Source organism: Botrytis byssoidea, assembly GCF_014898295.1.
Source record: "Botrytis byssoidea strain MUCL 94 chromosome Unknown BBYS_006, whole genome shotgun sequence".
NCBI classification, from domain to species: Eukaryota; Fungi; Ascomycota; class Leotiomycetes; order Helotiales; family Sclerotiniaceae; genus Botrytis; species Botrytis byssoidea.
This window is the reverse complement of record NW_024065847.1, coordinates 936,729-962,897: the sequence shown is the minus strand read 5'-3', so window position 1 is coordinate 962,897 and position 26,169 is coordinate 936,729. Positions and strand designations below refer to the sequence as shown.

The 26,169-nt window shown below is 44.2% G+C and overlaps 6 protein-coding genes across 6 annotated transcripts; 3 read left to right on the top strand and 3 right to left on the bottom strand.

Moving 5' to 3' along the window:
• Positions 1–1,512: 1,512 nt before the first annotated feature.
• Positions 1,513–5,813, top strand: EAE97_003747 (uncharacterized protein). The gene is made up of 6 exons (XM_038874259.1): positions 1,513–2,624; positions 2,676–2,775; positions 2,830–4,377; positions 4,452–4,535; positions 4,653–5,263; positions 5,317–5,813. Exons 1-5 carry the CDS (start codon positions 2,489–2,491, stop codon positions 4,909–4,911), a joined length of 2,127 nt encoding a protein of 708 aa, XP_038734868.1. The 5' UTR covers positions 1,513–2,488; the 3' UTR covers positions 4,912–5,263; positions 5,317–5,813.
• Positions 5,814–8,007: 2,194 nt separating this feature from the next.
• EAE97_003746 (uncharacterized protein) lies at positions 8,008–9,302 on the bottom strand (the record flags this gene model as incomplete). Its single annotated transcript, XM_038874258.1, has 3 exons — positions 8,008–8,458; positions 8,536–8,962; positions 9,098–9,302. 3 exons carry the CDS (start codon positions 9,300–9,302, stop codon positions 8,008–8,010), a joined length of 1,083 nt encoding a protein of 360 aa, XP_038734867.1.
• Positions 9,303–10,932: 1,630 nt separating this feature from the next.
• Positions 10,933–14,614, bottom strand: EAE97_003745 (uncharacterized protein; the record flags this gene model as incomplete). Its single annotated transcript, XM_038874257.1, has 3 exons — positions 10,933–11,977; positions 12,026–13,056; positions 13,109–14,614. 3 exons carry the CDS (start codon positions 14,612–14,614, stop codon positions 10,933–10,935), a joined length of 3,582 nt encoding a protein of 1,193 aa, XP_038734866.1.
• A 2,111-nt stretch (positions 14,615–16,725) lies between these two features.
• EAE97_003744 (uncharacterized protein) lies at positions 16,726–18,832 on the top strand (the record flags this gene model as incomplete). The annotated part of the gene is made up of 6 exons (XM_038874256.1): positions 16,726–16,875; positions 16,949–17,156; positions 17,260–17,906; positions 17,987–18,261; positions 18,325–18,584; positions 18,726–18,832. The coding sequence occupies 6 exons, from the start codon at positions 16,726–16,728 to the stop codon at positions 18,830–18,832; spliced, it is 1,647 nt and encodes a 548-aa protein (XP_038734865.1).
• A 433-nt stretch (positions 18,833–19,265) lies between these two features.
• Positions 19,266–20,864, bottom strand: EAE97_003743 (uncharacterized protein; the record flags this gene model as incomplete). Its single annotated transcript, XM_038874255.1, has 1 exon — positions 19,266–20,864. One exon carries the CDS (start codon positions 20,862–20,864, stop codon positions 19,266–19,268), a length of 1,599 nt encoding a protein of 532 aa, XP_038734864.1.
• A 1,157-nt stretch (positions 20,865–22,021) lies between these two features.
• Positions 22,022–26,007, top strand: EAE97_003742 (uncharacterized protein; the record flags this gene model as incomplete). Its single annotated transcript, XM_038874254.1, has 5 exons — positions 22,022–22,052; positions 22,102–22,195; positions 22,244–25,214; positions 25,262–25,936; positions 25,990–26,007. The coding sequence occupies 5 exons, from the start codon at positions 22,022–22,024 to the stop codon at positions 26,005–26,007; spliced, it is 3,789 nt and encodes a 1,262-aa protein (XP_038734863.1).
• Positions 26,008–26,169: the final 162 nt, after the last annotated feature.

The following is a 26,169-nucleotide window of genomic DNA, read 5'->3' as shown; positions in this document are numbered from 1 at the left end:
GTAAATTGTAATATCATAATTGAGGGACGCAATTCAACAGTTGAACCTCTCTTTCAATGAATATCAATAATATGACTGATTTAATTCTAAATCGAAGACATCTTTAACGACCACTTTCTCCTTCGGTTACAGTATCAGTATCTCTCGTCTCACTCATTGTAAAAAACTTAAAATCATTTCAACGGGGCAGCTCTCTCTTTGCTCTACAAGGAGAATGATTTCCATTTGACATCCACTTTCCCATACAAATCCACCCACCTGGCATTTCTCAATAGTAAGAGATCAAAAGTTCGCGGAATCCTATTACCGAGCCTCCCCCCTTCCCCCAAAGTAGAGGAAGCCAGAAGAAGGAATATCGGGAAATTATAGAATACATACTAGGTACATACGATACCTATACCAAGGACCTACTAGGTATGATTGTTGTACGCACAGTGCACACAGACGAGCATACACACGAACACACACCGACGTAAGGAATGAAAGCCATCTACAACGCACACACATTCACGTTCTCCTCCATCTCCGAGATTCTTTATTAGTGCCATCCTCAGGATTCTGTGCTACTACCTACCACCTACAGTATTCCATCCTTCGTTCTTCAATACCTCCCTAATCACTCTTGCGCTCACTCACCTGCATATCGCATACCGCATACCGCATACCGCATACATAACCCATACGACCTTGATAACCTTCAACTACTTCTTCCCCCCTGGACGCTTGCTTCAGATCACGATAACAGCCAATCTGATCCCTCGAACCTTCCACAAACTACCTAGTAAGCACTCTCAGACCTATTAGCAATAAACCCTGTTCGACAACTGCTTGTTCAACGACTTTTACGAACATTACGACTTCTCAGCAGTAACGGGCGAGCACAAGAAGAAGCAAAAAGATTGTCTAGCCTTCCTTCTCTCACCCTCGAGTTTGAAGCTGGATCATCGAACCCAACGGTACTTCGTACAGATCCTCTCGTCATTATTCGACGCATGAGGCACGAACTATACGATAGTGCAGTGAATATTCCCACTCATTCAACCCGGGGTCATACTTTTTACCCACTAGAACCAGCAGCTACCCAAGTTCCGGAGGTTGTAACCTTTAAAAGAGCAAGTGAAAAAGACTGGAGAAGACGTCTTTTTTGAGCACAAACCCAAGCACAACCCATCCCCAATCACCAACCCCTTGACCATTTCTTACCACACTCCCCAGTAAGCAACTTAGCACCAGAGCAAAGCGAGGATAAAGCAAAAAGCAAAAGCAGCGAGCGCGATTATAATCCTTGAAAACATTACCAAAAGTAAGTTAGAACGAAAGGGGGAGGAGGAGAAAGAGTCAAGACACGACACAGAGCGGACCATCCACTCATTCCACCACCAGCGTTCTTCCTTGGCTATTCATACCCACCCGTTCTCTTTACTCATTCCAATTGTTATTATTTTTATTATTATATTATTATATTATTATTATTATTATTGTCATTATTGTCATTATTATTATTTCAGTCTTCTTCTTCTTCTCCTTCTTGACCCTTACCCAGTTCTCCTTCAAGTGCAGCAGTGTGCACACCACTTTTCACCTAACATCCACCATCCAAGTAAAAAAAGATCCAAGGCCCCTACCACTTTTCGACCGCGCAGACCAGGTCCAAAAAAGGCTCAGATTTGAGATTCTCAAACGACTATTAACTCAAACATTCCATCTTAAACCCCCCCGTGCCTTCCTCATCTCAAACTCGAAAAAAAAAAGAAGAATCTACGTCTCTCATTCTCGTCGCAGGTCGCCCGTACATCCAACAAGAAAGCACATTCTACCCCTCAGCCGCAGTCAATCTCTTCTATTGATCGCAGCATTCACCTGAGGGTCTCTTCTTCATTTACCGACCGAACGAAACGAAAAAGAGTCGCGACGAAATAGATTAGATTTGTTTTTGAAAAGTGTTGTTGTCGCGGCACATTTCCCTACACCTTTTCGCTCGCCGAAGCTTCTATCTTTCACTTCCTTTAGTCGTCCGGTCGACCTTTAAACACATACACCCTTCTCTTAATTTTAACCAAACCGCTATTAGACGGTTTTGTTTCTCCTTCTCTTCTTCTTCCTCTTTTTAAAAACATTTAAAAAAGATTTCGAGTCAAGTTCTTGCTGGCCTCGAACCCCTCGAACGTCAACTGCTTCATCTGGCTTCATCTGTACCGGAGCAGGCCCTCCATTCGAACACCAACCCTATCATTTCATAGAACGTTCTTACGATACCGATACCAATTCAGTTCTCTGACACTCGCTTCGCTCTCCGAATTTTCGAGGATACTATCGCTTCATTAACGTCGCTGGTCTCCCATTACTTCAAACATTAATCAACACGCCCCATCTCCGGTTTATCGTGTTTCTCAGCCTTACGGCCTCGCCGGTGTTTCGATTCCCCACTCGATTCAGTTGATATCTTCCCACACAAACTGTTCTTGAGTCGTTGTTTCGACTCAATTGAATGGCGCATATGATGTATTCGCAACATCATGCGACGATGGCTCCTCCACAGAAACCAGAGACCTTCATGCTGAGCAGTGAAGCCCAACAAAGCCTCCCTCAAGATGCTCAAGTAGCACTCCAACAAGTTGACAACCGTAAGTACCAAGCATTACTGTTCAGGTGAATTTTACTAACTTGATATCCAGTAAAATACTTTTTAATATCTGCTCCCGTTGATTGGTCGGCGGATCAATACATCAGACGATTTCTCCTTCCAACTGGTGAATACGTTTCCTGCGTGTTGTGGTATAGTGAAGCTGTTTCTTTATTAGGAATTTATTGGGACTGATGATATTGTAGGAACAATCTCTTTCATATTTCCGGTACCGACATTGTAAGATGTCTGTCTTTTCGATTCCAAGCTTTCGGTCGACCAGTAAAGAATTCAAAGAAATTCGAAGAGGGTATCTTCTCTGATCTGCGAAATTTGAAATCTGGCACCGATGCCTCCCTTGAAGAGCCAAAGAGCGGTTTCCTAGACTTCCTATACAAGAACAATTGCATAAGAACACAAAAGAAGCAAAAGGTTTTCTACTGGTATAGCGTGCCACATGACAGGTTGTTTTTGGATGCTCTGGAGCGAGATTTGAAGAGAGAGAAGATGGGGCAAGAGGCTACAACTGTAGCAGTCAATGAACCAGCTTTGTCTTTCGAATTCGACTCGTCGCAATCCTTGTTTGAACAACTCACAAAGGCTCAGCAAGCCAACTCTTCATCATTCTCTGCTCAACAACCTTCATATAATCAATCACAATCAACATCTCCAGTGATGCGAGCGATGGATTCGATGCCTCCTCCACAGATGGTTCCTCAAGCTATGGCGATGCCAGAAGAGATGAACCAAATGGCAGCTTATCAACAAATGGCAATGCAACAACCACCAATGCAACCGCAGCAACATCATCATCAACAACAGATGCACCAAGTCAAGAGGGAGCCTGATTTCAACCGCGTTCAATACAATCAAAATGGTGTCCCAATTGGACAAACGCATCAGCGACATGCCTCCATGCCTGCATACGGATTAGAGTACTCTCCCGCGCCCTCGTTCGTTTCATCACACTATGAAGATTACAGTGCTCGTGGTATTTCATTTGAACCAATTACTCCACCTCAACAAGCCCTTGGAATGGGAGCTGAACCGGCTTATATTGCAAATGAGGAAACTGGTCTCTACACAGCAATTCCGGATCATATGGGTGGTGTCAATGGCATGCATACTATGATGCAGCTACCCCCATCAAACTTGTCCGGTCCACAATTTTCACATGCAACCAGAGGTTACGGAGCAAACAATGTCTACTCAGTGATTGAGGGTTCGCCAACGTACAAGCAAAGAAGACGTCGCTCGTCAATTCCTCCAGGAGTTGCATCAATCGTTGCTACTGCCGCCGCAGCTGGTCAACATTCTCACCAAGCCCGCAGGCCATCAGATCTACGAAGATCGGTCTCGCATTCTGTCGGACCAGTAGCTGAAGGTGACGAGTCAGGCGAAAACTCTCCGCCTGGACTTACATACAGTAACCAAATTCCTCATCAGATGGCCCACCACAAAGACTTAGTTGATTTCTCCAGACATGGAACTCCCCTTTCTACTGTCGAGGATTCTCCTCACATGAACCCAATGTCCTTGCAACAATCAGACTTCCAGTTGAACAATGATGATCTTGCAGGCGATAGTCCACCTGATCATTCCCCTCAACGAAGACACATGCAAGGACCAGGTGGAGTAGTGCGAAGAGCACGAAGCGCCACGATGATGGAACTTGGCCCCTATCCCCAAAAGTCACACTCATGCCCAATCCCCACTTGCGGTCGTCTGTTCAAACGTTTAGAGCATCTTAAACGGTATGTTCCATGTTTTCATTTCTTCATTTCTTTTGTCCGGCTGTAGATCAAGCCGCTGACTTACCCCCCTCCAGACATGTGAGAACCCATACACAAGAAAGACCCTACATCTGCCCACACTGCAGCAAAGCATTCTCCCGCTCAGACAACCTAGCACAGTATGTTACACATTATTTGAATTTCAATCCCAACCACACCACACGCACGCAGCATAGCAGTCCTCGCCTAAACCCAGTTATTGATTTTTCGAACATGAGCTAACAAGTATCCAATAGACATCGTCGTACACACGATCGTGGTGATGGATCCGAAGGTGCCTATGGCAACTACAGTGGTGAAGAAGAAGACTTCGAGGGTGAGGATCACCTTGGTCCCCTCGAAGACGCTTCTCCCAATTCCGAGAATGGTTACCTCCCACAAAGCATGACGTCGAATTTCAACGGCATGCCTATGTCAATGGGAATGATGAATCCTGGTATGGCTGCCCCCAGTCAGCTCATAAATACACATCAACTCATGCAGCAATCGATATAGAGTTCGCTCCAAACTCTCCGTCGTTTGAATAATGCAGACTTCTCGGCATCATTTTTGTTCACCACTTAGTCGACTTTGACACCTTCTACTTCCCCTCTTTGTATATGATCTTTTTAGTAGTCTTTTTCTCTATTTTGTTTTCATTGCATAGCTTTGCGAGTCCTGCCGTATGCTACACATTTTCATTGGCTCTCCAAAGCTTCCATATTTACCTCTATTTCCTTTTAGTTTTTATTTGATACGGCTTTTCTATAGGCGCTACGGCCTGTCGTGTTGGTTGCAGCTGCTTGGGATTACTTTGATGATCATGATGGATTTCTTTATGAAGCTCTCAAAACCCTCATCACTATTGGTGGGTATTTCGGATAATTGGGAAAAATGGGGTGTCTACTAAGGAAGGAACAGAAATTTCCGGGAATGGGTAGAGTGGGCAGGCAATGGCAGGGTGGATATCTTGTGTATTTTGTCTTGCCTTGTCTTGTCACTGGCTAATGGACTATTGTGCTCTCTATCATGAGGTAGATGGAGCGCGTAGGTCAGGGCTAGTTTTGTACGCAATGCGATTTCTTTTAATGGGGTCTCGCTGGGTTGGTTGTTGGAGTGGCAGTTTGAGCGTTACAGACTGAGAGGAGGGACAATATCATAAAGGCGAATATGAGGAAGGAGGTAGAGATGAACCTCCTTGTGTATAATCAAAAATGTTTTTGTATGTTCGGTCATGTTGGTCTTGGGAAGTGGGATTTATGGTGTTGATCGATTGATATGAGATCGATGAGTGGAGTTGATATGAAGTGAATATGAGATGCGATGAAGAGAATTATAGACTATGTTATACCCAACTTTTACTTTGCTCGTGCCTCTCAATGCTTTTATTATGTGAGATGAGCATTTTCATTGAGTGAAAGATTCAAGGATAACCTGACACTGAATAATGATCCAAAAGATATCACTAGGTGATTCCCACACACTTCGATCCGGCCCGTATTATCTCTGTGTTTCTTCAAAATGCCGAATTTCATTATACTACTACCTACCTTGATTCTGAGCATTTCTTCATCAGTGGAGTCGAAAGAATATACGGAATGAAATTCTCATAATATGGTGGACGTTGAAAACAAGCTGTGCCAGTATCACGGGGGTCGGTACCGCGATCTAGCAAGTGATTTACGAGATTTCCGTAGGCGCAAAAATTCCCCATGGCCGCCCGGCTCATCGCAGACCTCAACTTCCAAGCTCCAAGATTGGCAATGCTAAGATAGCTTTCGTTGAGAAGCCGGACAGCGGTTAGTCTAGCGTGTATATGTGTCGATCGATAGGTCGGGTATGTGATGCGGGTGTTCTCTGCTTAATATAGTAATTAACCTTATGCTTTGTTTCCATAGTCTGTTTTAAGTGAGTGGGATTTTTGAGACTTGTATCTCGAGTGGACAGCTGCAAAGTTCGAGTTGGTGCAGTTGTGAGTTGTGTTCATCGCCGCTGGCCACTGGAATGATCGGCAGTCTTAAGAGCTTCTCTGGATCAGAATTCAATTTTCTCTGGAAAATCTTTCAATGCGCAACCCTACTTTGGATTGAGTTGTATCGTATCGGCCAATGGATACGACCACGAGCTGAATCTCCTTACAAAGCGATACTGTGAAGGGTTCGACGTGCATGATATCCCAGAACCTCTCTGAGACATTGTAATATATTTATCGAGTGTATTCTGACAAGGCTGAGGAGGAGAATACTCCAACTGTTGGGTCAGCTTCCTTTCATCTTGGCAAGGGTTAATGTTTCAACGAGGTCATCGCGATGTACCGCCTCATACACTTTCTATATCATCACTATACCAAGCCCACCATGTTCTCAAGTGAATTTCTTTTCATAACAATTTCTGGTATCTCCTCTGGCTAAACTGCTTGACCCCTTACGTCGTTCTCTCGCACGTCTTCTCGTCCGCTTTTCATAGTCTGTAGTATTTTTCTTCGTATTCTCTCCATCATCACTGTCATCTACTCTAGCCTTCATTGCCGATCCAAGGAAGAACTAAGACGAAGTAGTCAACTTCAACAATCAGGAATATATCTTTCTATCTATGTTCGACTGCAGAATCTCACTATTGTACCTACCAGGTTAGCACTTGCGTCTAGTTTTTTCTCAGCCACAGTATCACTCGTTTCCGTGATATTTTCTGTTATAATATGGTCTGATGGAAAGCGCGTAAGTATTCTTTGAATTGGTTCTCGAAGAATATTCGGACGGGTAATGCAAATCTGATTTCTAACATCGCTTCCAGACTAACCCCGTCTCTCCCGTATATCGCAAAGGAGCCCTCTCATTCAACGCAACTTTTTCGTCGTCTCTTGGATATATGTTTTAATTAGCTTCACGTGTCCTCCAATCTCAACACAAGAAATATTGGGACGACCCGTCAATATGATCAAGGACTTTCGAACTCGAGGCCGGGGCGTGCCAGCTGGTCCGCGTCCCGAGTGATGTTACGAGAGTCGTATGTAGAACTGCCCATTCAGGGCGCATCTTTGATTCCCGTTGTTATATTCCTGCTTCCCTTACTGCTTGTATTGGATTATGGGCTCCGAGGAATGAGAGGGACATGGCTGTGAGATGCGAGAAGGAGAGTAGAGAGATGCAGGCGAGGATTGTCATTCTATTACAATTGATACTGATAAAATCCTGGAATGTCAATATAGATCTGGATATAATGCACACACCCAACTAAATCTGCACAAAATGAGACACAGGTAATGACAAGAGAACAATCGTCCTCCTCGTCAAGGTCCGCGAGCAAAATACCAGATTGCATGTCATTGAGATGCATTTTTGGAACCATAATTTCCAAATAAGAACCGTACAAATAGCCTGGTCTTTGTGTTCTTTCTCATTTATAAATAGGAACCTGTGTTGTACAACGAGAGATTTTTAATGTTAGACCAAGTCACAAGAACCCCGCACTTTCACCCCCAGTTGAACTTTCAACCTATCACTCTCGTAAATCCCAAGGTAATGTCACTTCAAGAACTGCATTTAGAGCTCATTCAACTGGTACAAATGTAAAGCTTGATATTTCGCCTACATAAAACCCACTAATTTATTCTTAAGCACCAAAGCACTTCTCATACCCGACCATTGTAAACCTATACCTGACATCATTGTTATGCAACCTCGTCAACGCTGTCTTCAATCCCTCCTCATTAATCTCAATCGTCTCTACCCAACTCTTAATTCCCTTTTCAACTGCCAAATCTAACATGGCGAGAACTTCTTTCCTGCTTCCCAAATGACTTCCTCCGAGGAGTACACCGTTCTTCAAGAGCTGGAAGTTATCAATGGTTTGACCTTCGCCTTCAGGTAATCCAACAGATACCCAGTGTCCGTGAACGTCGAGAAGCTCGAGATATTCGGCCAAATTGAAGCCGGAAGATGAGGAGGCAGTGTTGACGATCAAGTCAAAGGTCATGATGTGCTCTTTGTTCCAATCCTTGTCGGCAGTCGCGAGGAAGCCGTCGGCGCCGAGTTTCTTGGCATCGGCTTCTTTGGCATGGGTTCTGTTTGTAAGTAGTAAGTTAGTATATTTTTCATCTTAGAAACTTCATGGGGAACTGGGTGGGTGATATCAACATACCTCGAAATAACCCAGGTCTCGGCTCCCAAAGCCTTAGCGAACATAACTCCAAAATGTCCAATTCCACCCAACCCCACAATACCCACCTTCTTTCCTGGTCCACAGCCATTTCTGACCAACGGACTATACGCTGTCAAGCCAGCACACAACATAGGAGCTGCCTGTTCACTCTTCAATCCGTCTGGGATGGGGAAGACCCAGTGTTCATGAGTTCTAACGTGACTAGCATAACCACCTTGGGAAACGATTCCAGTTTCTGGCCAGACGGCTCCATAGGTATCGAGCTGATGGCGACAGTATGTTTCATTATCATTCTTGCATTGACGGCATTGGAGACAAGAGTATGATTGGGCGCCGACACCGACTCGTTGACCGGGTTTGATGAGAGTCACTTTTGGGCCGACACGGAGGGCTTCACCTACGATTTCTGATGACAGATTGGGAACATTAGCACATTTTCATTTTTCCACAACTATCCAATTGAGCTCTCGCTCATCCAATTCACTCCCAAGCCTGAAATTGGGAACGTAAAACGGTAGAAGGAAGAATGGGGAAACCATACCATGCCCCACACAAAGCGGAAACTTTTGTTCACCCCACCCTCCACTAACAGTATGCAAATCACTGGCGCAAACACCACAAGCCTGAATTTTGATGTCGACGTCGTAGTCACCGAATGGTTTGGGTGTATATTCATTCTTGTGAAACTCGGTCCATTTCTTAGGATCTTCGATTTGGAATCCGGTGAAAGTGTCTGGGTATCCCATTTTCGTATAATGTGTAGAGATGAGTTTTGGAGGGGTATATATTGGGGGGTATTCAAATGGAGGAGTATATTAAAGACTGGGCTGGACAATATGAAGAGTGCTATGAGGAAGCAGAAGAAGGGGAAGGGAGAGAGGAAATCTAGAAAGGAATCTCTGAATAATAAATACTTCCTCATACACCCGCCAAGGCATCTCCATTTTCCCCCCATCCATGGGGAGATGTTCATGGGGGGGGCATATGGAAGGTATGCAATCCCCATTTGAGGGTCGTTCACCCCACCATCCCAGCGGGGTTTATATTTTGGGTTTGTCTCATCAAATAGATTAATGGCATTGAGATTTTTTTTCCGGGGTCATTGTCGTGGGATGTTCATTTTATCCGTCGCCGGGCAAGTCTCGTTTGATACGTGGATCTCAATGCGGCTGCTTATTTTTCCACCACTTATAACGCGAAATTGAGGGAAATTTCATCATGGTACATAGTAGTACTGGTGGTACATAACACGCACGGCAGATGCTATTTCATATGTCGGTAACATTTAGATCTCAATCAACTCACTTATAACATGCTATTGAATTGGAACATGGAATCATACTTTCTGAACCAGAGCTAGTGATTTATTTAGCTGGGGAAAAACCTATACTAAAAGCTTCATTTTCGCTACCCCTGAAGTCGCAGACCCATTTCGCAAGACAAAGATGTGTTCATTATTTACATTCGCGAAGTTGACAAAGGGCCATGAAGCGAACACTGTCTCAAGATAGGTATTTCTTTATACAACCTAGGCTCAGAAATTGAGCCGTCAATCTTCAAGTAGGGTGTAAACATAGAGGTACCTTCTTTCCGAATGGTTCTCGAGAGAGTCATTTTATCTGCATCTCCTGATCGAATATTGAGTAGTCTCGTTCAAATGAATGAAAAGTAGTGGAGAAGCGTTGGCGGAGATAGACGATGCCAGCAACCATATCTCCTATACATCTATGATCATATGAAAAGATCACTATTTTCGAGAAGGAAGTTATCTAGGTAAGCCTTCAGTGGAGAGGCTCGAGGGAAAGGGGAAAGGGAATTTTAAGGATCTACGTAGTATGAACTTTTGAAAGCGAGTATAACCCGTTTGAGACACGCAGTTGATAATGCTAATTTTATATTAAAATTGAACATTCTTAAATAATATGAAAGTTTTCCAAGTAAATAAGAGAATGATGAAGCACAGCCCCTGGGTTCCATTTGTTCTATATGTCTACTATACTCTTACAACATCCATTAAAAAGAAAACCTAAGCACTCAGATGACTCCTCCAGCCCTTTGAAAGTGTGTAGCCACCTAGCGCTGCGCATGTCAGTTGCAAAGTCCCTCCTTGCAACCACCAGAACGCACAAACCCTAAAATCTTCGATTCCATTCAAGCATTATAACCATCCTACGCCGTATAATTTCCTTGTCAAAGCATGATACATCAATGCTTTTCCCTAATAAACTCACCCATAACTCCATAGTTTCCCTTGAAACTTGTTGAGCCTGGAACCAGAGAACTCCCACACTAATAACACACCTTCGATGAATTAAAGCCCATATCATACAAATCCCGTAATCTTAAATAATCATGATCCATCAAATAAACCTCAAATCACTTGAACCCTCGAAACTTTCTCCTTGCCTTCCCCTTTCTTCCTTTTGCAGCTGTAGTAGTTCCATTCATTTCACTTGGGCCGTCCTGAACACCAGCTAAAGCTTTGACATCCTCATCATCCATTTCGCTGAGGTCATCGCTTGTGTGAGAGCCATTCGTACTTTCGACTGGAACTTCTTGCAAGACACTAGTTCCTTCAGGTTGGAAATCCTTGACATACCAAGGAATGCCCCCATTATTGAGGACATCTGCGCCATCTGTATTAGTTTCACCATTCGAAACTGGTGGCGTTGGTGGGGTAGGCTGGTTGTCTTCTGGAGTAGAAGAATAGCCATTGGTATCAGGTGGCGTAATGCCATCACCATTTGTAGTGTGCGTTCCAATACCATTGTTAAGAAGTTGTGGATCAATCAAGTGGTCCGTGTCAGAAACAGTAGCAGACGCAACATGAATGACATCCTCGACATCATGCTCCGCATCGGCATCAGCATCGGCATCTGGCATATTTGTATCTATGACTTCAGCGTTTGCAATAGGAATTCCCCCCTCTACCACCCTGGTATCTAGAATCTCAGGATCAATCTCTTGTGATTGTGCAACGTCGATCATATCTTCGTCTTGCGATGGCTCCGGCGCTTCAGCATCCGCAAAGGCATCAGGTGAGCTGTTCGAACCTTCAGCAGGAAGTAGACAGTTTTCAAGTAAGACACTCAACACTTTAAGCTGATCCTCAGGCCTAGTCTTAACAACATCACACTCAGCTCGAATTGCAGCCTCTAACATAGGCTGCACAGCCTTGATAATGCGTCTTCCAATTTTGCGACGATTTTGCACGTTTAAACTTACCGGTTTGGAGGATGTCTTTTCGATATCCCCAGCCGTGTTTTCTTTTTGTTCACCTTGCGGGGTATCTTCCATAATAGAAGCAGTGATGGTGGAACTGAAGTCTTTCGCAAACGCCCCCGTGGTAGTGTAAAAGCGTTGATTGAGCTTGTCGCCGAGTCGACTGAGACCACCGGTAAATGCCTTTTTGCTATCGATTCTGCGCTTTATTAGCTTTTGTCGCCCCCATAATTGGGCGAAACCTTACTGTAAAGCCTTTTCAATGACCGGAGGCAGTAAATGCGCCACAGGAAAGTATATCGTATCGACAGCATCCTTTTCAACCCGTGCAGCTTCCAACTTCTTTAATTCGCGTTCTTTGATTTCTCCAGCAAGTTCACGAAGTTTTCCCATATCTTTGAGTAGAAGCTGAGCAAAATCGATACGACGTGCGAGTCTTTCCCTTCCTACGTGACCCATACCGGAGAAGTTACGCCGGGTGATTTCCATGGAAGAGAAACTTTCCATTTGGAGTTGCAATCGCTTTAAAAGAGCTGCACCTCTTCGGGCCTCCCTCTTGAGAGTCCAGTACTTACAACAATCTGCAGTCCACTCCCTACGTCTGCGAAGATTATAACGTTGCAATGACATCTCAACAGAATTGAAAATAACTTTTGGTATAATCGGAGCACCCGAAGGAAGTTTCCAAATACCTTTGATTGGCTCTTCGGACTGAATGTCTTGATTATATTGCAGCAATGATCCCCGGGCACCATTCAAGTCAATGGCTTCTGGATGTCTTCCTGCTTTACGGTGAGCTATAGCCAACATACCAGCAGCTTCATTGGAATCGGCCCACACACGGCCACGCATAGTCTTCTTGTAGAATCTCCGAGCTTCAGCAGTAGCGGCGACAGTGTCATTCTCCCGAGCATGATCTTGAGGCGAGTGTTTATCACAAAAGGCTTTCAGAACAGCGTGTCCATCTAGAACAGCCAAGGTCCCATGGTTGTTCTTCATCTTCAAAAACAGACGAGCTCTGCGAGCACAAGTAACGTGAAAAGCTGTGAAGCAGGCTTTATTGCCACATTGCACACATGCTCCCATATTTTGATTACAGATGTAGCAGTTTAATTTCCACCTGCTTTTCGGGACCTTCTCAACTTCCATAACTGGTTCCATAAATGTAGTGTTACCAAGGGAAACCTCAGGAATCCACATGGCACAGAGTAAATGCGACCATTTTGAAGCATTAGTTTGCTTGAAAGCTCCATCAGTGTTAGGGCAGAAAATACATGTCTAAAGATGAATTAGCATTAAGAGTGGAGATGTAATCTCGAGCACGACTTACAGGAGTGGAGCGTCCAATCAACTGACACTTTCTGCACATCCATTGACCTTCGGGAATGAAAGGTACTCCGTAGCATTCTTGATGCACAGCCAAGTCGCAGCCATCGCAGAAAACGATTGCGTTAGTGTTTTCGCAATCTCCGTCATCGCAGATAGCACATTTACTATCTTGTTCTTCTCCAACCTGAGCTTCACCATTAACGGCAGCAGCCGAGCTGGACCTTGGCCGATGTGTTTGAGGTGGTTTTGGATTTGGCTTTGGTATAGTTCGTTCTAGATTATGCCAGTCTTTCTCTATCTTAGTTAGAGTAACTTCGAAAATGTGTCGAGGAACCTCATCAACGCCTTCCGCCTTTCGCTTCTCATTATATTGTTGCAGCCATTTATCATCTGCCTCATCCATATCATACTCAACACGACCAAGAGTGCTTCCAATTCCGTCCAGATCCTCGTTGAAGTTAATATCGGAAGCTTTTATGAATTCTTGCTCAGGTCGAATAAATTCATCACTTTCCTGATATCCTACATTTGCCATGGATTTATCAACATATTGATCGAATTCTGGGGTATCGAACTTTTTAAGGGTATACGTTAGACGGAACGAGGGTTGTGGCAGGGTCAACTTTTCCTTTGCGGTGGTATTCATGACTTGTATACCCTTTGGTGTCTTTGGCGTCTTCGGAGAATTAAGGCCAATGGATATTCCAAGGTTCGCAGCAGCTCTGGCGGCGTAGAACGCCTCAGGGTTTTTGGGAGGACGGCCAGGTCTTCTCTTGCCTCCTCCTGGTGTGCCTGGAATGGTATATGGTACTAGAACTCCATTTGTACTTGGAGTAGGTATTGCAGGATGTGGTGTTGTGCTTGTGCCATTTTCACCATTATCAGCACTCTGTCCTGGTTTACCATTCACCGATCCTTCCACTAATTGTGATGCGCCGGCGGGTGTTACAGGTCTCGAGTTTGATATTCCCTCCACTGCTTCTTGACTGAAACACATCATTTCTTGATTTATGTCTAGATCGGGATGAAATTCTTCCCAACTTCGTTCCTCTCGAGGTTTGTATCCATCATTTTGCGCGACAGCTGCTGCAGCCTGCGACGATGATCCGAATCTACCTGGGGCAGCCATGGGGGGTTGTTGTGCGCGAGGAAGAACTGTCCTTGTTCTCGTTGTGCGATTATCTCTGCGAGGATAAACTACAGGCTGGACTCCGTTCGCAGCGTTTTCGCGTCCTATACGACCGCGAGGTCCAATATAATTATAACCCCCTGGTCCTGTACCGCCGACTAAAAGTAGATCTTGGCCGTTCTCGTCTACGTATCTACCTCCTCCACCAGGACCGCCTGGTACGTAACGACCCTTTTTAGGAGGTTCGGATGTTGGGTTTTTGATAATTGGGTTTTCAAATCGACGATTTGAGGCTGACGCGGATTTCGGACGTGTAGATCTTGTACCTGAGCCACTTGCAGCTCTTCTAGGGGTTCCAGGTATTGGCGTCGGGGCCATGTTGATATTTAATTCACTCCGACGTATTTATGCGACAAGAATGTAAAAATGTGGACAAAGGTGAGTTTGTGCCACTAGTGCGGCAGTTAAAGCTGATGATGAATACCTAGTGTTAGGTTCCGTGAGGGGCGAGGCGCATATGGAATCAGAAGCAATAAAGACACAATCATGCGCGTCTTTCTCTTCGTAAATGAATTGAGGGATGCTCTAAGAGTGAATTACACGAAAATAATGTTTAAGATATGGAGGTTATCATGATCTAGCTATGTTTGATGTAGCCAACATCTTCAGTTTGGTAGTCGCGATGTGGTTGCCCCTTCCGATTAGGTTTAGCTGACATCAAGGATCAAGTCCCATTTTGAGTTTAGCATCGGAAAAAAGTATCAGGATATTCCGATGTATTAGTAATCCACAGATTTTACACATTATCACGGTCCGTGCATGTTTCCCTGCATCAGCATCCACCCGCTCCAGTTATCGAACAATGAGATTGTAAGCATTGTTCGATTGACAATTGACAATTGATCATACGGAATTGGAGTGTATGCAATGAAATTTCTACACAAACATTGGATGAAATACTGGCGCCTTCTATCATATCTTCATTGCTATACTTTGATGTTCAGTACTGTACTAGCTACTAAGTCAAGTTCCCAACTTCAACGAGTCTATGAGCGTGCATTTGTACACGAACCTGGGGCATTGCAACCATTCCTGCCACTGGGTATTCACACCCATATTCCATATGCAAAGCTAGTGCTTTCTTTTGTCTCTACATACATCAAGCTTTTGGGGCAGCATTCTGTTATTCGATATCCTGCGAGCTTCAATATTCCGTACTTCCTTTAATCTTTTACACTCCCTTCAATCTCCCTCTTCACATACCACCGATATCTAAAAGATAGTTTTGTTGTTGGAAACAACGTTTCTCCGTACACTTCAACAAGTGGACCTTGATGAAACTCAGTTATCTGTTTTGGCAAACGTCCCCAGTTTTACGAACAAAGTTGTCGTTCCATTTGATTTACACCAAAAGTTTGCTCTTGGGGTGCCTCGTGGTAGTTGGTAAATCCACCGCCCAAAAAGTAAATCCGGCATCACCAGCATCTATCAAAACAGAAAGCGATAGAAATATTAGATATGTGGAAGATTTTACTTCGAGAAAGCTCTCATCGCATTCTGTTCAGCTTTGATAAATTCTGGATAATAGTTGTGATGTGCAGACGGGGTTCAATTTTTCAACCTCCTGAACGCAGGATAAATAATAGATCGTTGAATGTGGAGAAATTCAAGTCATTCTCTTTAAACTGCAGGGGATTTTTTGGACATGATAGAGCTAAGTCCAAACGAAAGCAACATCAAATCGGATATCGTTACATACAACTTTATCTTTCTACTATCGTCGTTCGTATTCATTGCACGGAGATCATTTCGAATATTGATGCAGTAAAGTATATCATATACTGCCACAATCGTGAGAGGACAAGGTTCAAACAATGCAAATTTGTCGTCCTTGTACCAAAGTTCTGGAGTGGATGATATGTGACCCGTGAACCTGGCACTCTTGCTGCATGAGCCTGCACCTAGGTTAAGCCTCGCCGATGTTCCACAAATGCAATATCAGCTTCGGTATTGCATCGAAAGGATAACATAACACTCACGTAAAACTGTGCTTCACCCACCATCCGTTGTTCATCAAACTTATCACATCGATTTATTGGTCAACCCCGCAATGATATTTCAATCAGCCTATTTGACATCTCCATAATCTGTCCGAGTGCGGGGAAGGACGACGATCCTTCACCCCACAACGTTCAATAGCTCGCATAATGACAAGAATCCTTTGTCACTAAAACCCTATTACTGTACAGATGAACCCATGATAGGTCGTTTCCATGGGTATTTCGCATTTAGCCATTAGTTTATCCAGAGCTCCTTCTGCAGCTTCATGATGCGTACTCCATAGGAACTCAGAGCTCCAGGATATGTGTTTAGAGCCAGTAAGGAAAAAAATATAACGAGAGACAATTCTCGGTCATCATCTCTCCAATCCCAATTTTGCCCGAAAACTTCGCTATTGTGAAAGCTCCCATAATAATATATTATTCACTATGGCAGTCGGGGCTCCCGCTCACGGCATTCACGATGCGGCTCTGCAACGTCGACAAAGCCTTATGGGTGCCAGTGGCCCAGCGGCTTTAGTTAAAAACTTTCGAGTCTTCAGCATTGCCTTGTTCGCTTGCATTGGAGGATTGTTATACGTATGTGTCTTCATATACATCTTCAAGAAAGAAATTTTGATTACGAAATTAATTCACATTGTGTGAAAAACAGGGTTACAATCAAGGCGTTTTTTCTGGTGTGCTCACTATGAATTCATTCATGTCTCACATGGGAAATTATGATAGCACAGATCCAGCAGATCAAAGCAGAAAAGGATGGTTAACTAGTGTATTGGAATTGGGCGCCTGGCTTGGAGCACTCCTAAGTGGATTTATGGCAGAGGCATTGAGTAGAAAGTACGGGATTCTAATTGCTACCGGTATGTTCTTTTTTTCAATTCTCAATATGCAAAGGGTTCCAGATGCCTAGGACGAGATAGAATCATTTTGAAAATGTTACTGACATTCAATGCTCAACTATAGCTGTATTTATCATCGGCGTCATAGTCCAAGCGACTGCCATCTCCGCTGGTCACTCCGCAATCTTGGGCGGCCGTTTCATCACTGGAATGGGCGTGGGAAGTCTCAGTATGATTGTCCCTATGTACAATGCCGAAGTCGCTCCGCCTGAAGTGCGCGGATCTCTCATTGCCCTCCAACAACTTGCCATCTGTGCCGGTATCATGATATCCTTCTGGATCGATTACGGCACAAACTATATAGGAGGAACTGGTGCGACGCAATCCGATGCAGCATGGCTTGTACCAATTTGTCTACAGCTCTTTCCGGCTATAATTCTTTTTGTCGGCATCTTGTTCATGCCTTTCTCGCCTAGATGGCTAGTACATCACGGAAGAGAAGCGGAGGCTAGGAAAGTGCTAGCACAACTGAGAAATTTACCCCAAGACCATGAGTTGGTAGAAATAGAGTTTTTGGAGATTAAGGTCCAGAGTTTGTTTGAAAAGAGATCGATTGCAGAATTATGGCCTGGGCTCCAAGAATTGACTTGGACGAATACCGCGAAATTACAGTTTGTGGCAATTGGAAGTTTGTTCAAGACAAAACCTATGTTTAAGAGAGTGATAGTAGCGACCGTTACTATGTTCTTTCAACAGTGGACAGGTATTAACGTATGTGCAATTCCCTCCTCCTTTCAAGCCCTAATATGTCAACATCTCATTAGCTTTCCACTAATACCTCCTCCCTCTAGGCAATTCTCTACTACGCCCCTACAATCTTCGCTTCTCTGGGTCTCTCCGGTAACACTATCTCTCTTCTCGCTACCGGCGTTGTCGGCATTGTAATGTTCATCGCAACCATCCCATCTGTCCTCTACATAGACAAGTTAGGTCGCAAGCCCATTCTTACAATTGGTGCAATCGGCATGGCTACATGCCACATAATCATCGCCGTCATCGTCGCCAAAAACAAAGATTCATGGGAGGAACATAAAGCCGCGGGCTGGGCTGCTGTGGCTATGGTCTGGTTTGTCTTTCCCCACGCTCTTTTCCCCTTTTATAGTTCTTCTTCGGAGTCTAACATGCAAAGGCTTTTCGTAATCCACTTCGGCTATTCCTGGGGTCCCTGCGCCTGGATTCTCGTAGCAGAAATCTGGCCACTTTCCAATCGCCCCTACGGCATCGCACTCGGTGCCTCCTCAAACTGGATGAATAATTTCATCGTCGGGCAAGTAACGCCTGATATGCTGAGTGGTATTTCTTATGGTACCTATATAATCTTTGGGTTGTTAACCTATCTCGGAGCGGCATTCATATGGTGGGGTGTGCCGGAGACGAAGAGATTAGGCTGTGAGTATTTTCCAGTATTTATGGGGAATGAGAGGTGATGGCTGTTATATTATTGCACATGATCTTCGTGTTGTCTCACGCAACTTCAGAAGTTCCTGAATCATGCGTCCATGACGGATTATAAGCTAACAAATCAAACAGTGGAGGAGATGGACCTAGTGTTCGGCAGCGAAGGTGTAGGCCGGGGTGATCTCGAAAGAATGGCAGCTGTACGTCGCGAGGTAGGGTTAGACAGAATTCTTGGGTAGAGTAACACCAAGGGTGATGTATCTCCAATAACGGATATTAAGAGTGATCAGGCTGAGAAGATTCATGAGATATAGATGAAGTGGCTAGACATTGATACATTAGTTTTATGGGTACTTTTCTAAGGATTAGGAAGTGTAACAGTCTGGGTATAATAGAAGATGCAATATAGGTGCTAGGATTGATACATTCGCTGGTATTAAGGGGTTCATAATCTCTATATACGCGTAAACACCCAACTCCCAACTGCCAGTTTGTGGTATATCCCCCTCACTACGCCTAAACACGTCCACCCCCCTTCCATTTCGCAAAGCAAAATCTCACAACAGTGACCGCAAAAATAAAAGCAAAACACAAACGAGTTAACGAAAAAGTGAGTGCTCGAGTTCAAAATGAATGAGCCAAAATCAATATCAGTCATGGCCCTATTTACGATCAAGCCGATGTTTCATCTGCCTTTCTTGCCTTCACGACATCCTTTGCACCCCCGTCTATCCCGGAACTGCCTCCTTGGTCGTTGAGTAATGGAATCTTATCCAAACTAGTACTTCTTGGGTGGCCTGGTCTCTTTGTCTCGCCATCGTTACCTAATATCTCTCCACCCTCGGATCTGGGTGTCATCAAAGGAGACGTCACTAACTCGGGAGTGTTATGCCATTTCTGAACTTCTCGCTTCATCTCCTCAAGCTCGTTTTGGAAACGTTTGCCAAAGACTTCGATGTAATAATTTGCGCCGTTATAAACAGACCAGCAGAATACAGCCATGAGGAACGATGCAGACGCATATCGGTACCAGAACCATAGAGGGCATGGTAACATGGTGAGCAACGCATACGAGTATTGAATAAGCATAAATGCGGGCTCTTGCATAGATTCAGGAAGAGCGAGAACCGCTTTGCCAATCCAAACTTTGGAGTATGATTTTAGCAGCCAGGTGAACGATGTTGGACGACCTGCAGCAATCTTCTCACGGCGGCGTACAGTGATGAGAAAATGATAAGAAAGTTGCCATATTGCATATGGAATAGATGACCACAATGCCATCGATAACAGGCCGTAATGATTACTTGACCCTACTGGAGATGTACGTATGTCGTAGATGGCACTGAAACGCGATTGCTGAACGGATGGGTCGATGAGGTGAACAAGACAATGAAGTGTTACGCAGGGCATTATGTGAATAAAGAGAGACGTAACCTTGTCGAAACTGTGAAATACCATGGAATTCCTCCACATGGCAATCGCTACTGCATTGTTGCCCATGGCCAGGCAGTAAGTGCTGATGAATAGTCGTTTTGACTGTGGAAAGATCCAAATAGAGAGAAAACAGAGGAAGTTTGTAAAGTAACAGAGATCTGCGAGAAAATAATGATATCCTCGTTTGTGGTAGGCATAAAACCGAATGGGCATGAAGTAAAGTAATTGGGCAGTGTACCACCAGTGGAATAACTCAGGATATCCTCCGATCAAGTAGCCACTAATGAGAACATTCAAGACTCCACATATGAAAGAGACCTTTTCTCGAATCGTCACTGATTTCGTATCATTCCAACGTGTCCCAAGTTTGTCAACACTATCGCGCATCCTCTTTTTATATCTCTCCAGCTGCTCATCGGCAGTTGGAACACGCTTTCGCCATTCTTCAACAACTCGGGTCTTCGCATAACTGGATCTTGTCTTTAGCTTGTCTCGTTGCTTCCGAACCTTTTGGGATTGCGCGGACAGATTTCTCTGTATCCTTTCGAGTTGTTGAGGCAAATCAAAGTTCTCTAATAAGTCGAAGACAGTGATCTTATCCAAAGGAGGCCAAGGTTCCCAGTCTTCTTGATATGTGCTACTTCCAGAGGCAGAAGGGCGCCTTGAGAGACGAGGACTTCCATTTTCGGAGGTTGTGTATGTGGGTGTAATGCCATCCTCCGGGGGAGAGCTTCCAGTTGATGAATCCCCGCCAGTAAGATGTTGCTCAGAAGATAACGAAGTTGACTCGAGTGCAGGCTCTGACTTAGAAGCTGGTATTGGTATAGGTTCAGTCATTTCTGCTATCGAACGTGAACGGGCGTGAATCGGATGGTAGAAACAAATGCGCCTAAATGCAGAAGCGCCTCTTAAAGCTATATCAGCCATGTGTCCAAAGAATCTTGTGCTATGCACCCGAATATCACAGATGAAAAACAACAAGTCGAAAAACTTACGGAAACGTACGCTGCTGTGGATAAAGAGTCTTAATATGCGTTCAAGAATGCCCAAGTAGTAATGACTGCTGTTGATCGAAGCACATGAACAAAGTTTGAAAAGATGATAGGTTATCAAAGAAGAGTGAGATGTTTTAGGTGCCTCTCGACTCGAGACTAGTCCCCAAAATAGATAGGTTTTGTTCTGGACCAGTTCTTTCGTGAGTAATGTTGAAGGAAGTAAAGTCGTGCTTGCTTTGAGAGATGTGGTTGGATGTTGGTGTTCAAATGGAAACAGACCACCTAGTTATAGTATCTACAAAAGAGCGAACTGTTGCTTGACCACAAGAGATTCTTTATTGTAGATATTCGTTAGATTTCGAAGGGATGAAATAGGGAGATGAGGGTATCTTCGAAAAAAAAAACTTGTTACTTTTTATTTGATGTAATCGTTGTCTCCAATAGAAAGCAGATAACTTTGTATTAGCTAGGAGTAGAAAAGTAGAGTCGTGTACAGGCCTTGGAATTGCTACCAATCAATCAATAAAGCTGATCTGGGGAATACCTACATTTCGTCATTGCTACTTTAAGACCACCAGACATTAGAACCCTGATTATCTAAGGGGGTACGGTGGTCCAATGTGACATAGGGTGAAACGTAGTGAGCTCGAGCTGAGGAAGGATTTAAAAGGCTTTATATCTACGTTCACCGTTAAAGACTGTAATAGATACAGCTTGACTTAATGTCATGTGATCCATAATTCGCGTCCCGCGACTTTTTGTGATGCTCAGTAGAGCTGCTGGGAAAGTTGAAGTTAAAGAAATCGTGAATCCATCCTCTCTTTGCACCAAAACTTTACCTCCATCTTATCGTTCTAGAAGCATAACTACTTGGTACGGATGCCATGTTAATGCGCCACTCTTAACTATCTCCATTTATTCCTGACTGGATCCTACCTTCGTAGTTACTCTTCTTTCTTAACGCGTGCACCCCGCTGCGATCAACGCGTATAAGTCAAGATGGGAAAACTCATACGCCTCGAGCTTTTTAGTAAGATGGTCGCGCTATTACTGCCGTTGCTTAAGCTAATCATATGTAGATTTCAAGTCGTATAAGGGGCATCATGTCCTCTTGTTTGGAGACTCGTATTTTACCTCCATAATCGGTCCAAATGGCTCTGGAAAATCGAATTCGTAGGTGGTTTGTACAATAACATCAGCAGACTGCTAACTAAATAACAGCATGGACGCGATCTCTTTTGTTCTAGGCATCAAATCGTCTCATTTACGATCTGCACAATTGCGAGATCTCGTATACCGCGGAAGAGTATTGAAAACCTCAAAAATCAATGACGATGGATCCGCGGTTGACCCAACTGCCAATGGACTCGCAAACGGGGATGGAGAAGGTTCAGATGAGGAATCACAATCCCAGAAACCAGCGCGTAACGATCCCAAGAGTGCGTGGGTTATGGCTGTTTACGAAGATGATCAAGGCGAGGAACAGAAGTGGAAGCGCTCAATCACAAACCAAGGTGCCAGTGAATATCGTATCAACGATCGCGTCGTCACCGCACAAGCATACAATGATGCTCTTGAATCCGAGAACATATTGATTAAAGCTCGGAACTTTTTGGTGTTTCAAGGCGATGTTGAAGCTATTGCGTCGCAATCGCCGAAGGATCTGACCCGACTCATCGAACAAATATCTGGCAGTCTGGAATACAAAGCTGAATATGAAAGATTACAAGAGGAAGCGGAGAAGGCAGCAGACGAGCAAAATTATAGCCTCCACCGCAGACGTGGCATTAATTCCGAGATCAAGCAGTATCAAGAGCAAAAGAAAGAAGCTGAGGCCTTCCAGAACAAGGCAGTGGAAAAGGATGAAGCCATCATTGAGCACATCTTATGGAAGTTGTACCATTTTCAAAGAGTGATGGACGAGTCGAGCGCTAGCATTCAAGAGCACCAGGAAAACCTAAAGGAGTATCGCCGTGGCGTGGAAAAGTATCAAAATAACTTGGATGCGGCTAGAGCAGAACAGGCTAAAGTTAACAAAGATGCCAGCCGGATAGAGCGAAATATTAAGCGGAAGGAAAAGGAACTCGAGGAGAAAGAAGTCGAGTTGGTACCATTTGATGAAAAAATTAAGACTGTCACATCTCAAATCGAAATGTTGAGAAGGAAGTCGGTTCTCATAGCAAAAGAGCGGGACGACAAGTCCGGGAAGATTGTGAAACTTAAAAAGGACCTCGCGTTAGTTGAAAAGGCACAGAAACAATTCGAGGTCCAGTGGCAGGAAACTCTCAAAAATCAGGGAAAGCAATTAAGCGACGATGATTTCAAGGAGTACCAGAAGCTCAAGTCCGAAGTTGTCAAGAAGACATCCGAGGATCAAGCTAAGCTAGACAATCTGGTCCGCCAATTGAAAACCGACGAAGTAACCGCGAATAGTCTGAAAGGTAAAATGGAGGCTGCGCAGGCTTCGGTGGAAAAGCTCCAAAGTGAGTTGGACACCAGCATGAGACGCAGAGACAACCTTAAGGAGTCGATTTCCGAGACAACTAAGGACAGAAACGCGAAGAGAGAGGAGCATAATTCTCTCAGGTCAGAACGCGTTCGACACAACCAATTGAAGACTGACCTCGAAGAGAAACTTCAAGAAATTCTCAAACAAATCAAAGAGGGCGAATATGGTCGAAGAGAGGGCGAGAAGGAGAGACGAGTCAAAGAAACAATAACCGAAATGAAGCGAATATTTCCTGGCGTTAAAGGGCGCATCGGCGATCTTTGCAAGCCTAAGCAGAAGAAATTTGAAGAAGCTGTAAGCACAGCTCTTGGTCGAGACTTTGACTCCATTGTTGTTGATACGGAGAAGACTGGTACCGAGTGTGTGCAATGGTTGAAAGATCGCAAAAAGTCCCCTATGACTTTTATCCCTTTGGATAATATCAAGGTCAATGCGACAAACTCTTCGTTGAAAGGACTGGCCAAGGCCCGCCTGACTATCGATACAATTGATTTTGACTCGTCTGTCGAAAGAGCTATGTCTTACGCATGCGGAAGCTCGATTGTCTGTGATGATATTGCAACAGCCAAAGACATATGTTATCGGAGAAAGCTCCAAGTCAAAGCCGTAACTCTGGATGGTGTCATGATCGCTAAAGCTGGTAATATTACTGGTGGACGTGTTCCAGAAGGACGTGGCAACAAGCGAGCTTTCGGTGATGCTGAGATGGATAAGCTTAGGGCTCTTGAGGAAAAATACACTCGTGAGATCAGGGCACTAGATGCCAACAAAAAGAGAACAGGCGAGGAGGAACAATTGACGAACGCCATCAATAACCTACACCAGAAGGTTACCTATGAGCAAAATGAATTGGTCGAATTTGAGAAGAACATTGCTAGTGAACAAAAGAAACTAAATCATGAACAACGCCAATTGGAAGATGTGGAGCCCAAGTACGAAGAAAAGAGTGCAGAACTTGAAAAGTCTCGGCGAAAGGTTGAAGAGTTTCAACGGGCTATCGCGAAAGTTGCGGACAAGATCTTCTCCAATTTCTGCAAGAGAACTGAATACTCGAATATTAGAGATTATGAAGCACAGCAAGGTAGTCTTGAGCAAGAGGCTTTGGAGAAGAAGAACGAGTTTGAGAAACAGAAACAAACGTTGAAAAGCCAGGTGGCTTGGGAAGACAATCACCTATTGGAAATTAAGACCCGCCTGGCCAACCTCGAGAACAACATTGAGAAGTTTGAATCGGACATTGAGGAATACGAGGCAGGAAAAGAAAAACTTGCACAGGCGATGGATGAAGATCGAGCAGCCGTGACTGAGTTGGAGGATGCCCTTCAGAAACACAAAGAAAAACTCGCGGCAAAAACTGATAAAGTCAATGTCGCAAGGCACGACCTACAAAAAGCGAGCAAGGGAATTGATGAGCGTACAAAATCCATCACGACTCTTGAGACATTAGCTCAACGAACCAGCGCGAACCGATATGCTTTGTTACGACGCTGTAAGATGGAACAAATAGCTATACCATTGGCAGCGGGCTCGAAATCCTTAGATAGTCTCCCTGCGAACGAGAGCTTGCAACAAGACGATCCCGACGCGATGGATGTTGATGAAGGCGATCAGGCCCCCGAGGAAATTATCAACGATTACGGCATAGATGTGGATTTCGATGGGCTTTCAGATGACCTGAAAAATGTAAGTAGTCTGCAATATGTCAAAATTTATTCACTAACACGAAACAGCCTGACGATGAAGATGTTGAGGAGCAACTGCAAGAAAAGATTTCTACCCTCAACTCAGAACTTGAGAAACTCAACCCTAATATGCGAGCGATTGAGCGACTGGATGTTGTCGAGACACGTCTTAGAGATACTGACAAGGACTTCAACGCTGCTCGCGATGCTGCAAAAGCTACTCGTGATGCATTCAACGAAATCAAGGAGAAACGATATGATCGCTTCAATAAAGCTTTCGCACATATATCCGATCAAATCACTCATGTGTACAAAGATCTTACGCGCTCAGCCACTTTCCCTCTCGGTGGTCAGGCATATCTTGATATTGAAGATAGTGACGCCCCGTATCTCTCTGGTATCAAATACCACGCCATGCCACCACTTAAACGTTTCCGTGACATGGAGCATCTATCTGGTGGAGAGAAAACTATGGCAGCCTTGGCTTTACTGTTCGCAGTCCATAGTTACCAACCCTCTCCATTTTTCGTCTTGGATGAAGTCGATGCCGCTCTTGACAATGCGAACGTAGAAAAGATCAGAAACTATATCAAGGAGCATGCAGGACCTGGCATGCAATTCATTGTCATTAGTTTGAAGACTGGACTGTTCCAAGGAAGTGAGAGCTTGGTCGGTGTTTTCAGAGATCAGGAAGTTAATAGCTCGAAAACCTTGACGCTTGATGTAAGTTTTGTATTTGTTCATTTGAAGTCTATATTTACTAATATCTCAAATAGTTGCGCAAATATGCATGAAAGTATTGATGAGGTTGCTTTTGTATATCACATGATGGAACTTGGTGCTGTTACGTTTTCAGTTCGAAGATCACTATGAGAATTGGGTGGATGGCTTTGACTTGATGCTTATGAATACCAGTCGTAGGTGGCGTGGGATATAGGAGTTTGTAAGAATATGTT